This window comes from Bombina bombina, chromosome 3 (genome assembly GCF_027579735.1).
Source record: "Bombina bombina isolate aBomBom1 chromosome 3, aBomBom1.pri, whole genome shotgun sequence".
In the NCBI taxonomy this organism is placed as follows: domain Eukaryota; kingdom Metazoa; phylum Chordata; class Amphibia; order Anura; family Bombinatoridae; genus Bombina; species Bombina bombina.
This window is the reverse complement of record NC_069501.1, coordinates 245,770,642-245,786,387: the sequence shown is the minus strand read 5'-3', so window position 1 is coordinate 245,786,387 and position 15,746 is coordinate 245,770,642. Positions and strand designations below refer to the sequence as shown.

Here is a 15,746-nt window from a genome sequence, read left to right as displayed (position 1 = left end):
CTTGAGCATTACATACACGTGTGGTATGAGTTTAGTTCATTGAAAGCTTGCTAATAAGACCAACTTTCAATCACAACATTCCATTCAAAATGCCAAAAATCACAAAATTTGACAGACATATTATCATACTTTTGCATCAGCAAGGCCACTCTCAAAGGGAAATTAGCAAACCAACTGAATACTCAAGATGTGTTATTTAAGCTGTTATAAAGAAATTTTGAAGAATCAGGAGATGTCAAGTAAAGGACTGGCCTCCACAGATTCCAGACCTGAATATTATAAAGGCAGTATGGATTCATCTGGACAGAGAAAGAAATAAGACAATCTAAATCTATAAATAACTCTGGGAAGTGCTAAAAGAAGCCTGGTATAATATAAAAGAAGATTACTTCAGAAAACTTCAGGTCAGTCTCCCCAAAAGAGCTCAAGATGCACTTAGTGCCAAGGGAGGTCACACTAAATAGTGACTTTTTCCTTAAGAAGCCATTTTTGTTCTGAAAATTGTGTTTTTTATTTTGTGTACATATTTCCTGCATTTTCTGTTTGTATCTTAATAAAGAGACAGAAAAATAAATATAGATGGTCATTAAAAATGTGCTAAAACAACAAATCTAATGGTGGCCTAAGACTTTTGCACAGTACTATACAAACATACTTATTTAGATTTATCTCTGTTAAAGCCCTTTGCCTGCATTTTTTTTGCTAATACCTGAGACCTCATATCTTTGAGCCCTTATAACTTTTTTGTGTGCAATTTTTTAAAATACTATTTTTATTAGATGGTGTTATTATGAGTGTAACTGTGCTTTTAAATGTATTTATATGTGTTTTGTGACACTTTATTTTTGTTTCATGAAACAATTAACCAGAGCTATGAGGACGCGGTAATTATTCTAGCTTTAATCGCACTCATTCGCATTTACTTTCAACTTGTAATATGAGTGCTACACCCGACAAACGCAAACAGCCGCGATAAACCCAATATCGTTTGAGCGTAACTTTTAGCGCACTACCTATTATCTGGCCATAAATGTTGTATGAGTTATGTGCATTGAAGTGATTTGGATACTATTATTAAAAATTCTGATTGTGTTTTTTTTTTTGTAATATACAATGAATTTATTTTATTGCTCCTGAGGTTTGTTCATTCACTTATCTAAATAAATGCTTAGTGATACAAATCCATTTTGAAGTCAGCTAATCCATATTTATTACTTTGAAAGTGGCATCCAAGATCTTTTTTGATACAAGATTTTTGATTCAATTATTTACAGGTAGTGTTTACCATTATAAAGTATTTCAGAGCATGTTTGCCATGATGTTTTCTTTTCTTTTTTCTGCATAGTCCTCAAAACCTTCATTGTCCTGGATCAGATCTACAAAATGTTTTTCTACTACGAACTCCGGAAGATGCCAATAAAATCTCTGAAACATCCATTGACAAGAAGGTGGTAATAATAGGTTCATCATTCATAGGTCAGCATATTTAATTATTATGAAAGATGCATTTTTTTTTTTTTGAGAATTAAAAATGTGTCTGTGTGTGTGTATATATGTATGTGTATATATATATATATATATATATATATATATATATATATATATATATATATATATATATATATATATATATATATATATAAAATAGCAAAAACTAGCACTCACTGGACTTTTTCAAACACCAAAAGGTTTAATGTGACGTTTCGGAGACAAAGTATCCCCTTCCTCAGACAAAGGTCTGAGGAAGGGGATACTTTGTCTCCGAAACGTCACATTAAACCTTTTGGTGTTTGAAAAAGTCCAGTGAGTGCTAGTTTTTGCTATTATTATCCATTACCCACTAGCACCCTGGCTGCTGAACCTTGGAAGTGAGAGTGCTCATCTTGGTACTATATATATATATATATATATATATATATATATATATATATATATGTGTGTGTATATATATATATATATATATATATATATATATATATATATATATGTATATGTATATGTATATATATATATGTATATGTATATTTGTGTGTCTATATATATATATATATATATATATATATATATATATATATATACATGTGTGTGTGACTTTCCTTCTAACTTCCATTTTTAGCGAACCTCCAAAACATAATTGATTGGAGAAAATAAGGGAAGGGAGATTGGAAAGTTAAATGCTTGTGCAATGCCGGCCCCCGCACATTCACGGCCGATTGGCCGCTAGCAGGGGGTGTCAATCAGACAAGAGGAAGACCCCCAGTGTGTGGATGATTTTTATGTTGTACCTTCCCCCAATAATGATGTCACTCATTTCCAGCCCCCTTGTCCTGTCCAGCAATGGGTGTTTTATATGAGTGTATCTGTTAAAACATTCCTAACCCCACCTATGTGTGATGGCTATATTAGTGTACCAAGGATGTTTCCATTCACATACCATAATATAAGTGATATACACATGCAATTAATGATTTTAAATACCAACACATACAAATTTGAATATTTATACATAATATAGAAATAAATAATATGATTATAAATGGATGTATGAACAGATTTCCCAATGCAGAACCCCATGATGACGGTTTCGAAAAGGAATTTGCTAATTTCTGCCCTAGGTAGCACTTGACATCTCTGTAAAAGTATGTTCCTGATGGTAGAAATTTACATGAACATGTTCCCCAAATGTTTTAAGATGTTCCAGTAACACAGAATCTTTTAGCAATAAGGTTACCCATTTTGCCAAGGTGCATCATCTACTAATATTGGTGTTATGAGTGGAGCCCCCAATGTAGCGTTATATGTGAGTAACTGTGGGACAGTGAAGTTAAACTGTAGTGAACTTATCCCCACAGGGTACCCAGTAATTCAATAAATCCCTGGTGTGATTTGTTCCCTTGAATTACACTTGTCAAACCATGCATGCACCTCATCTTTAGGCTTCAAAGAAACAAAACACACCTTTCCTAATGGAAAAATGTATATCTTGGGGATTAACTTTCTCCACAAAGCCATTGCAATATGAGTGATTATGCCAGCAGGAATCAAAAATTATTCTTGCCTGGTTAGGTAGACATAAAACTTTAGAAGGAAACTTTATGCAGCCAGACATGTCTACCTGTTCCATATGGGAACCATTCCATAAAAAAATTGGGAACTCTAACTCATGATGTAAAACATGAGATTCTGTGACATGTGTTCCTAGTGAAAACGAATGATAAACATTCTTATAGGTACCACTAGTGGGCACAAGTGAAGTAGCCCTGCATGTATCTTCCCTGCAACCCAACCAACTGTTTAACCATAGTTCTTTGTGTTCTGATGCAAAACTATTAATAACATACTGCTACAACCCTCCCAGATGTGTATTTTTTTTCCATAGCCTGTGCTATAAATTTAAAGTCGGTTGATAATTCTGTTTGCATGGAGATACACACAAAATCCCAGGATACTTCCCTTAAACTACTAATTACTCCTATCAGTATTTCTTCTGTATGTTGAATGGCAGGACCCTGAACCTGAATGACTGTCTCCGTGTCCATGTCTCTACCAGTGTGTTTATCATTTGTTGTGTATGAATCTCTTTTGCATTTAACATTCCCTGAGACTGTAAGGTTGTTGTTAAGCTGGATATGTCAATGGAGTTTAATACCCCTAATCCTGTTACCACACCTCCCAAAACGTTATCCACAATATCCCTCCTAGTCCTCCTAGTACCTTCTGCCCATTTAACTAATGCTTTTTCCATAGTGGCAGTAATTCTGGAACAATTTTGGTAATGTGTGGAACTAGCCATTCTATTATTTTAATCCTCCAAGTGATAAATTTAAATGTGGCATCCCTCAATACTGTAATTGGCTTGATTATACTTATTTGAAATGGACCGCTAGAAACAACCCTTTTCCCTTCACACATTGGAGTTTTGTCATAATGCTTCATCTTTGGTGTAGTGATTAAAGTAGAATAGATCAAAGGTGCAAAAGTAGTTGTTTCCCTTTTTTGATCTATTCTTAAGTATACTTCAATCCCTTCACCAAAGTTGGAAGCTGTAACTCTCCAATTAATCCCTTCTTCAATTTGCTATTCAAATATAACCTTGGTTATATTATAGTCATCGCCATTGATAGTGTAAATAGGATTAGCAAATGTTGTAGACAGAGAAATACCTTCTCCCACCAGACCTACAGTCTATTATACCCAAACCACCCACTTGCATTCCCATTCCACTTTATTACCCTGGTTGACCCTCCAAAAACCAGTTAAATTGTCTTAATGTTTTTCAGCAAATATTTCAACCCTCCCACCCGCATATAAAATTAAAGTCCATAAACAATCTTTGTTATGGTCTTAAGAACTCCAGAAGCTTGTCTATCCTCTGATGATGTTGCTAGAGCTCCATCTACGGCTCCTTGTGAGGTTGGGGATTGAAAGTTCATTACAGTCCCAAGTTGGAAGTTTTTTCAATAAAACCCACACAAATACAAAGATGTTGGTGGCAATCATTCCTCTCAGGTTCGACATAATGAAATTTGTCAAAAAGATTAAGAGAATATCAGTTCTTAGCAGAAATATCTACAGCTGGGACAACTGTCCCTTTATACAATTTACATTGGTCAACATGGACTCGTTTGTAACCAGGCTGCCTTCTGGTTTTCCCAGGGGTTGATCTTTCTATTTTAATCACAGTATTACCCAATTTGTCCAAAATTCTACAAGGCCCTTCCCAATTTGCATCCCAGGGAGATTTTTTGCAATTTTTTTTAATCATGATCAATCCCCCCTTCTCAAACAGAATTTAATGTGTAGATGAAAATGTACAATCTGTTGGGGCCATATTAGAGGCAGCAAAAAGTATCAGTAAGCTCAACTGCTCCTGAATTTGGGAGAGATATTGATCTCTAGACACAGATTCTCTCAAGGGAGTAGACAATTGTGGTTCACCTGGGTGGCCTAATGCCATCTTTCTCCCTGTCATTAGCTCATAGGGAGAACACTTAGTAGCATTTGATGGTGTAGCTCTAATAGCCATTAGAACTGCTGGAAAATGTGTGACCCATGATTTACCATACTGAAAAAGCATTTTGGACAATTTTGTTTTTAATGTGTGATTCATGCGCTCAACTATACCAGAGAATTTTGGATGATATGGTACATGAAATCTTGTCTGTATTCCCAGTAGGGCACAGAGATTTTGCATTACCTGACCTGTAAAATGTTTACCCCTGTCTGATTCAATAAGTGTTGGAAAACCCCATCTTGAGAAAGCATGTTCCCATAGTGCTCTGGCAGTAGCTTGTGCAGTATCACAATGAAGTGGAATAGCCTCAACCCATTTTGAAAAAAATATATACAATTACTAGGGCATACCTGAGACCCCCCTTTGATAGTGGAAGTGGGCCTATAAAATCAATTTGGATAGCTTTCCAGGGGCCATCTGCTACTGGTATTCTCTGGAGAATGAGTCTCTGACCTTTAGTACGTGGATTTATTTGAGCACAAATTAAACACTCTTGTACACATTTTAAACAGTTTTCTGCTAAATCTGGCAAATTAAATTTTGCATTAAATGGTACTCTAATGCACTTTGGCCAATATTCCCAAGAAGAGAATGTGTTTGCTGTGTTATAGGTCCCTGCAAATGACTTGGGACCACAAAAAAAAATTTAGCATGTGGATCAGTGGGATTGGAATAACATATTAACCCATTACAAATTGAATAACCATTTGGGAGTGTTTGCTGTTCCTGTAACAGAGGGAAAAGGTTAGGATCTTTAGCTTGTTCTGTTTGCAAATCAAGTAATTCTGGATCTATAATTGTAACATTTGCTATGTGTGCCACTGTATCTTTAGATGCAACATGCTCTCTCCATGCTTCCTGTGTCTCACTGTTATTCTCATTTGATTGCCATGGTTCCCCATCTAAAGATGCCTGTTTGGCTAACATGTCCACATGTGCATTTCCTTGTGAATGTTCATCTGTGAAATGTGTGTGTGCCTTAACTTTAACAATAGCTGCCTGAAATGGGTGTTGTGTTCCCCAATCTACCAATTTCTTGAGGGCTTGAACATGTGACAATGGTTTGCCTGCTGAGTCTACCATTCCCCTTAGATTCCAAATTGGTAAGTACTCTGTCAGTGATCTGGTAACATAGGCACTGTATATAGAAATGTCTTGTATGTCAAACTTGTGGCAAGCCATAGAAATGGCTTCTAATTCTGCTCTCTGTACTGAGAATGATCGTGGTAGCATAAATTTAGGAGCTAGTTGTTGAGATGGAACCAAATAGCAAAACCAGTATTAAATTGACCATGCTGCCAAAATCTTGAACCATCTACATACATTTGTAAATCATGGGGAGAAGTTTTGTCCCTCAACAATTTATGAGGTGATTCCCTGTGTGTGAATGTCTTTGTGCAGTCATGGGGTTCCCCCTGAGTGTGCATTAGTTGGGGTAATGTGTATTTTACATTATGTTGTACAGTGATGTTACGATGTTGCAAATCTATTAACCACCTAGTCAATCTTAATGATCTTTCAAAGAACAGTTTTATAGGGGTGTGTGGTGTTTGTAGGATGAGCTTCCCAAATCCCACTATATGCTCAGTAGCCTGAACTGACCAATGTACCCCTAACAAAGCCTTGATACATGAGTCATATCCTTTCTCTACTGGAGTAAGAAGTCTGAAAAATAGCCAACAGGCCTCAATTTTCCAGCCTTCTCCTGCAATAGGACTGTGGAAATTTAAGTGTCAGATGTGTAGGTTTGTACAGCAAATGGGGCCTCCCTATCTACTGTGGCAAGGGCAGAGGCTGATGCTAAACCTTCCTTTAACATTTTAAATGCTTTCTCATGTTCTGCACTCCAAGGAATTTGCCCAACATCCTCCCCTTTCAACAGATCATAGAGAGGTTTTTTCAGCAAACCCTTCAATGAAATCACGAGAGAAATTTACCAAGCCTATGAATTGTCTATAGAACTGTCTATGCAAAGGTCTGGGCACCTGAAGTATGACTGTAACTCGTTCTCTAGTAGGGCATCTTGTACCCCTTTGGATTGATACTCCCAAAAATGTCACCCTTTGTCTCATTAATTATACTTTTAAAGTGTTTAACTTGAGGCCAGATTAAGCAATCAAGCTAAACAATTAATTCAGCCGCTCCTCTATTGTCTCTGTTTGTAACAAAATATTATCTACATACTGAATGATACTTTCTGGGACTAACAATGTTTTTAATACTTCTGCTAATGCTTGGTGAAAATATGTGGGGGAGCTGTGAAAGCCCTGGGGCAAATAATTAAAACAATACTGAACATTAGCAAAGCAAAACCTACATGTGGCATTCAGTTTGGATACAACTTCAGGAGTAGAAGCAACTACATTTTTAACAGGTGGGGTAACTTTATTCACCCTGCCAAAATCAGCAGTTAACCTCCAAGTATTATTTGCTTTCTTTACTGGCCACAAAGAAGAATTATTAGAGGACGAACATTTTCTAATTATTCCTTGGCTTTCAAGCTGACTAATAATTTGCCTGACAGGTTCAATAGCTTCTGCTGGAAAATGATACCGTCTTTGTGGAGGGGGGTCAGGGCCTACAATACTGATTTCACTGCCTTTTAGTATGCCACAATCATTTTTATGTTGAGCCCATATGCCAGGGAAATCCATGACCAGTCTCTTCAAATCAGGGTGACTTTTAGTATCCGACCACACCCTTTCTAAAGGAACTGATGCAATGGATGCCATAGGACTGAGGCAAGAGTCATCTAACATAACAGGCTTTCTCCCTCTAGTATCCCTCCACAAAACATTGTTACACAGGTCCACTATCATCCCTTCTGATCTCATTATATCTGCACCAAGTATTGTACCCTCTGTGTTTTTGCTTTGCCAAATGGGAATTTCCTTAGTCCACTGTTGCCTAGTGTCATAGTCACATTTGGGATAAGAGATGCTTGGGATTGGGATCCCCCAAGTCCCACACAAAATGTCTGTCTTGTCCCCTGTAGGGGACTCAATGGTTAGTCTGTCAGAGTCGCTGAACCTCCTGTGTCTATGAGATGTTTTGTGCGATGGCCATCAATCACACCATAGATACAGGGGTGTCCAGAATGATCCCTAAATGTGTTACATATAGGGACCATATCATCAAGGGCCTGAGGTAGTCAGTCAGAGCATGATATCAGAGGAGAATTATATTCATGGTATCCAACTTCCCCTTACCCCACAGTCATCACTCTCAAAGCTTCATGCGCTGGGCCATACCAATTAGTACCAGGCCTAAGCTTTGGGGTGTATTCATGTCCAGTTTTATCTGGGGGCTTAATCTTGTTATTTTTCCCTAACCAGTTCTGGTCATAGCTTTCTTTTGGAGGCGCAGAGGGAAGTAATCTTTCCTGCCCTCCCTCAGTTTGCTTCTGAATTCTCTTTAAAAATCTGCAATCTACTTGTCTGTGCCCATATTTATTGCAATAATGGCAAGCACCTTTGAAGGGACCCTCTAAATAAGTTTCCCCCCTTCATTAGTGGTTACTACAGCAATTCCATGTTTCTCTGTGTTCCTTTTCTTTAGAATGTTTTGCCTAGCCTTTCCTATAATAGATAAAACCCCTTCTATTGTATTTTTTTCCTCAGCCACCATTTGTATGCTAGGGTCCAAGTATGTGAGCTTTTTAATTAAATATTGCAACATATCATGAGGGGTTTGTTCAGGGGGAACTCTATAGGTCAATCTATATATTTGTTCAAATTTAGCTGTAAATACCCATGGGTCATTATTTAATGCTGCTTGCATTTCTGCCAGAGAGTGACTGTCTAAATCTCTACTCCCTGTGACTAGTTTACAAACGACTTTTAATCTATACCCATCTGAACCCCATTTATCCTCCTTAAACTAATCTGTGTTTAAATTAACTGGACTTGTGACTGGTGGTCCTAATCTAGCCACAATGCTGCCTAGAAGTAAAATTTTTAACATTATACATGCTTCTTTAGAAGAAAGCATGTATTGTTTTATTGCAGACTCAAAATTTGACATGTTAGTAAATACATCTGCTTTTACATCATACACTGGAAAGAGAGGGTTTAGCTTTACCAGTTGTCTCATCACTTTATCACTATCTTAGTTTTTAATGGTAGTTGTTACCAGGGATGGTGTTCCAGGAGAGTTGGTAGAGAAGAGAACATTTTTTGCAACTGAGTTAAATTTCTTCCCCTGGATCTTAAACTGGGTGTTAGTGATAAAGTATCTGTTTGGTGTTCTGGACTTAATGTTTTTGATTTAGTTATCTGTGGAGTTAGAATGGGAATGTGCGTGCTCTCTGTATTTTGTGTGTGATCAAATCTTTCCTCACTGTGTGGAATAGGCACCCTCCCCCTATCAACATGTGACCCATCCTCTTCAGAAGCAGATGGATTCTCCTGATTTAACACTTCAGTAGGGGTTAAGTTTGCAAGCCCCTATCTCAATGAAGCTAGAAGTTCCCCTCTTGCATCAAAATTTTCCTCTAAAGTATTAATATATTCTGCATTTATACCATATGTGGGACAATTCTCATCTAATGTGTTAACATTGCTCTATGTTATTATGGCTATTGGGGAATGTCCAGTGATTGCTCTATTCAATTGGTCTTTAATTGCTAACAACAGTTTCATGCAATTCTGTAACTTAGACTTTTCTTTTGTTAAACAAACCTCTTTTTATCAATAAGCTTATTTTCATTCTCACATTGCAACCATAAATCTTTCAGGCTTTTAACTATATTAGTATTCTCATAAATAACAGGCTCAAATGTGCTACATTCTGAATATTTAACAATTAATTCCATACTTACACTTTGAAGTGTCTTCAGACTGCCAGCAAATAAGTTTTACGTCCCGTGCAATATGATTTTCTCTGTGTCCAGTTCGACTGATCCCTAGGTATTCACCTAAATGCCTCTTGGATCACTAGTCCTGGCCAAGGACTTATTGCTGAATCACTCAATGCAAAAACAGTTTAGCAACAGAAAAACTAGGTTACATTTTTGTCAAAAAATCACACTTGTATTATAGAAAAGAACATGGATTTCCCCCCCCCCCCTTAAAATAAGTGAATGTTGGTAAGAAAATTATCGCTGGCTTGCCAAATGAAATAAATATATTTCTTAGTGTCTGTTTACTATACTTGTAGTGATATGCTAATATTCCTCTTAATAATCCCTTATTATACCAACTATAAAATATTAACACACAATCACTATCTTAATTACACTACTTGCAAGGACATAACTCACAAGTCGCTTGCTTTAACAATGCAAACTTTTATTATAATGAGGCTATATAAACATTATTACATGATATGCAGATTAAATATAAATACAGTACTGATGTTACATCAATATCACACTAATATATACCCATTATATGTGAGTGTGTGTGGTGTGATGTAATGGAGGTTTTTAGTAGAAAGTACTCGCGTCGTGTTATCAGAGCAAAATCCCAGCGACAAGAGGAAGAGCCCCAGTGTGTGGATGGTTTTTATATTGTACCTTCCCCCAATAATGATGTCACTCATATCCAGTCCCCTTGTCCTGTACAGGAATAGTTACCAAGCATGCTTGGGGGAGGGAATATGGTCACACAAAGGGTCTTTATGGCTCTCTCTCACTTAAACCAGGTGGTCATCCTTATCAGATATACTCTTTAAGAGTCCTGGTAATGTGATCTCTTTACATCCCAAAGTGACTATCTTCCTCCCAGTATATCTTAATGAGGAGTTAACACCTTCCTGATTAAACAGCTGAGTTATTACAGTAATATGCCATTTATAACCCCTTTCTGAAACCAAATGAGTTCTTGCAGTATATATGCCATTATTACAAGCAGCGGTCTTATGATAATATAATATATATAATATATAAATCGCCCCTTAGTGTCTGTATAAAAAATGGGATCTGCCATGTTTTAACTTTGGTTATCTTTTCTGCTGTGGCCAATTAGAGGCAGTTACAAATAGGTCCCTAGAGTGTGTAGCCAATGGCTGTGCGGAATATAACAGTGTTCTGCACTTCTATTTTTAACATGGACTGAAAAGCTCAATTTCAGAACTGAATTACAGAAAATGTGGACACAATAAATAATGAAAGCATATTGCAGAGTTGTTTTTATATATATGACTTATAATTTGATATTACCATCTCAAAGTGTTTAATGTCCCTTTTAAGATCTGTACAATTAGAACAGATTTTGTTTTGAACTTCTTTGTTAGTTTGTTCTGTGATCTTAAATCTAATACAGTGCTCCATTTTCATTTTTTTTCTTTACAAACAGACAGGATCCCTGTGCTGATATACAGAACTTTCTCCATTACATCTGTTTGCAGAAGCTTGTCTGTGTATTAAAAGATGAGACCCAATTTCTATTTTTATACATGAAGTGGTGAAAGCATATAGCGTGTAGGAACTGGAATGTTTTCAAATTCTAATTGGTAAATGTTAGAATTGACATCTAGTGCTCTTTGATCTGCATTGGACTCTACCCAAATGTTTCCCAAATAAGAGGTGAGCTCCTTCAGGAAACATCTGGGTATGTGCGCGTTCATTGTGGGTTTATTTTTTAATACATTTTCAAAGTTATTCCAATCAAAAAGATAAGCAGCTGATTGAGGGGTCGATCGCAATCTCAGCTATTTGCTTCCGAAAAAGCTTTTTGGTTTCCAGATGAATTAGAGTGTTTTTTCGGGTGATCACAATCAAAAATGGATCGTGAGTTAAAAGCCCACAGCCGAAAACCTGTTTGGAACAGAAAAGTTCAGAAAAAGGTATTTTCGGTGTTACATACTTCTATCACGATAGAAACTAGGAATCCCCCCAAAACTGACATATACAATAGAAACATAGAAACATAGATATTGACGGCAGATAAGAGCCATAGGCCCAGCAAGTCTGCCCGACCTTACCTAACAGTATAAACTTATCTAGTTTGTAGGATAGCCTTATGCTTGTCCCATGCATTTTTAAAGTTCCCCACAGTGTTTGTTGCTACTACAATGCTACTACAATGGTTCTTTCATACCTCTTATGGTTACAGTAAAGTTCTTTTTTATTAATCTCTTTATTCAATGTGTAAGGGAAATGCTCATTTGCATGTTTGAGATTAACCTATTGCAAATTGAATCCATCCACATCACTGGTAAACAATATGAATACAATTTGTATCTAACTATGATGGGCATACTGGCATGTTTGCTCAATGGCAATATTGACACTTTTTTAAAAGTTAATGTTTTTTTAATATTTACTTTAATTGATTTTAAAAATTTCCAGTTTGGTGTGATATACATCTAAACACAAGAAGACTATGTGCTTCTTTTACAAGGACTTCTGTCCTCTTCTAAAAATGGATTTTAACAGTACTGAAACTGTAAATGTGAGATCGCTCAGTTATGAAATCGCTCAGTTACAATATTGTAGCTGCAAAATAGATGTTCAGACAAAATTGCGCCTCCGTGAACCTGTTTTTAAGAGAAAGCCTGCCTTGGTGAACAGGCTTTCAAACGGGATTGCGCCTTTGTAATTGCAAAGTCCAATCACATTCATGAGAGTTTGTTTTACTGTTTTTGCTCCTATATTATTGGACTAGAGTGAGGCAGGGACTTGCCTCAATACTATGCCTATAGCATGTATTTAGTGCTTTATGTCACTTTAAAGGGATATGACAGTTTGCATCATGCACATTTTAATTTTGGCTAAGTCACCATTGGCACTCTAAGCAGATGTGGTGTTAAAAGGCTGGTGCACAGAGCTCAGTAAATAGGCTGCTGTTAACTTTTGCCTAAAGCATTTTGCAAATACTAGTATATTAAAAAATGTATCTATTAAAAAAGGCACTCTTTAGTTTTGTTTATTACATTTATTTACATATAATAAGGGCATCAGAAATAGGAAATTTATCATGAATACTTTTATTTCTAAACCAATCAGACAACTCTCTAAACCTAAAGCTGCATGGAAATAGTTTTTTTTTTGCAGAATAATCTGTAACAACATGCTGAGAGTTGAAAAAAAAAATTTGATAAAATTGAACAATGCAAATTCTTTCCATTCCATGCAGGCTTATTACAAAGGGCACAAACTTTTTCAGATGGGACTTTCTGGATTCAGAGCTAAAACAAAATGCAGAAATCTAAGACATAATAGGTAAATAAAATACTAGTAATACCTAATGAACAATAATGCTTACTGATGTTGCAGTATATCTCCAGTGGGCATCCAATAGTAAGGAACACTTAATCATTTAAAGAGAGTGAGTGGCTTTACATAACTGCTTGTAATTAAACTGCACAGGTTATACAAAAGGACATTCTTTGTGATTTAAGCAGTGCCAAGTAAATTTACAGCAGACTCTCTTAATGGCCTGTGCCATATTTTAACCCCAGCATCACAATGCCATGTACACACACATGTAACCTTTCAGCAAGATGGGATTGTCCAGCATAACCTCTACTGCTTCCAGGAGGCTTCAGAAATGCTACTGTATACAGCCACCAGCCTGTAAAGGGTACTAAGTTCCCCAATAAGCAAGATGCCTGCCCTTAGACTGCTCACCTGCCAGATAAAGCATGTATGGCCTTAACATACTAGGATAGACTTCCAATGGGCAGCACGTTGTCAACTTATTTGAGACTTGTTATAAATATCTTCTGCCATCCACAAATCCCTTGGTAAATTTGATAACGGAAGTAAAGAATTGTAAAGTATATGCATGCTTTATCTGAATCACAAATTAATTTCAACATTACTACCCCTTTAGCTTCTGTAACATCCAAATACCTAGAATGTAATGTTCTGCACTAATACAAATACTGATGCATATATTTTATGTTGTCTATTTTTATATTTTAATAATTGGTAAAACTAAAATTATTTCTTGATCATGGCTTTCAATGAGATCTGAATATTAATCATAAACCTCCGGCATCAATAATCCATATAATTGTTTTTCCTGATATTGATTGGTTCTTTTGTTTAGATTGTGATTTTGTTCTGTTCTTAAATATATTAAATGCCTCTTACATCTATTTTACTATATAAGAGACAGTCAAGGTAGTTAGGTAGTTCCTGAAGTTGGTTTATGGAAAGTTCATAAGTAGAACATGCTCCAATGATTTCATCATGTTGACAACAAGAATATTGTGCATATAACTGACTGTTGTTTGTTTTGACAATTTTTGTGTCCTAATTATTTTGGTTATGCAAATTTCTACTAAAGGTTTTAGCAATGACTATATTTCATCTCACAGTCTCAAATGATATTCATATGGACATTAATAAGTATATACCTGTTTTGTGATTAATATTCTTTATTATATGTGCTTCCTCATTAAAAAATGAAGTCATTTTTAACATTGTAAAAGGAGGAGTGATCAGCTTTTGGTTATTCCCTTAAGGAGAGGGTTTTCTGGTGCGTGTAATCTAGGGTGACTTTATAGAAGTATGTTACAAAAAGAAATAACAAAATTATATTAATGGTAAAATTGATCTAATTTATAATCTATATTAAAGCTTATTAAAAATTGTCAGCCTACTACACTCAAGTGTAATTGAAAACTTTATTGAGAAAGCTTTATTAATTAGTTGAAATAACAGAGGTGAAGCAATTCTAAAGACATAGCATTTCAACAAAAGGAGCATTCTGTACTATTTGACCATAATAATATTCCTCTAAAGAAAGGATGTAATTAACCTTGGATTCTCATTGAGTATGGGTGGGACAGTAATAGACTTCCATTATTTAAGTATTTGAGCCTTTGGGCTATTGATTAAAATTTGTAAAAGAAAAATGCATAGCTTGCAGGATACATGAGTAGGCAGTTTAATTGAGCCACATATTGGGCATTCATGATCTGGCAAATCTTTTGTATAGGGTTCTTTTCAATTGAATATATCACTCTTAAATCAAAAGGATATTTCTAATGATTAGGGATTGTATGCCCTCTAATATACATTGTAAGGTATTCACATTCTTTACATTTTTGTGTTCTGCTGAAAGGATCTGTGAATAAGGGCAGTATAGATATTATTCTCATGTTATGTTAGTTTTCTATGCTAAGGACGTAACTATTTGTACTGAATGTTATATAGCTTCACAATGGCATTGAAAGGTGGAGCAGACTCTGCTGCCTTGACGCATAATGCTCTATGTACGTAATCTTTTTTTATATTGTGGTGCATTCAAATCACCTTTGGGTGAACTGGAGAGTAATTAAAGGTAACAGTATGTAACTTTTAGCATTACTAATTCTGACATGTATCTGAGGATCTTATTTCTATAGATACCAGTTACTAAACTTTTAATCATATCTTATAATACCTGAAACCTCTATGACAAATGGTGTGTTGAGTAAAAGTTTCTGTTTCTTAGACGTTTTCTTTCCTGTCCTCTAATTTCACATTTCAAAATACAAATCATTAATATTACACCTCAAACCACCATTTTCTTATTTAATGCACTGTTAGTCCTAAACTATGTGTAGCGAGGCCTTAAATATAAAATAGAGATTTGCCAAAGAAGGCGAAGGAAGGAAAGAGAAGAGAATCAACTTGGTGTGATGAGATGTTGTTTGTAGCAAGATTTGGAATAGCAAATTTGGTTGCAAAGGGTGATAGAAAAAAAAAGAGAGACAAATGTAGCAGAAAATGGAAGGCTTGAAAAGCATAGGCAATGGTGTTGGAATGTGGGAGCATCATTTAAACTGTAACTTTACA

At 35.8% G+C, this 15,746-nt stretch overlaps 1 protein-coding gene across 1 annotated transcript in view; it reads left to right on the top strand.

Moving 5' to 3' along the window:
• LOC128653123 (apoptosis-inducing factor 3) overlaps positions 1-15,746 on the top strand; it is a 243,687-nt gene that overhangs the window by 92,733 nt on the left and 135,208 nt on the right. Inside the window, exon 10 of the mRNA XM_053706228.1 lies at positions 1,346-1,476. Coding sequence (XP_053562203.1) covers positions 1,346-1,476 — 131 coding nt within the window. The remainder of the gene's footprint in view (positions 1-1,345; positions 1,477-15,746) is intronic.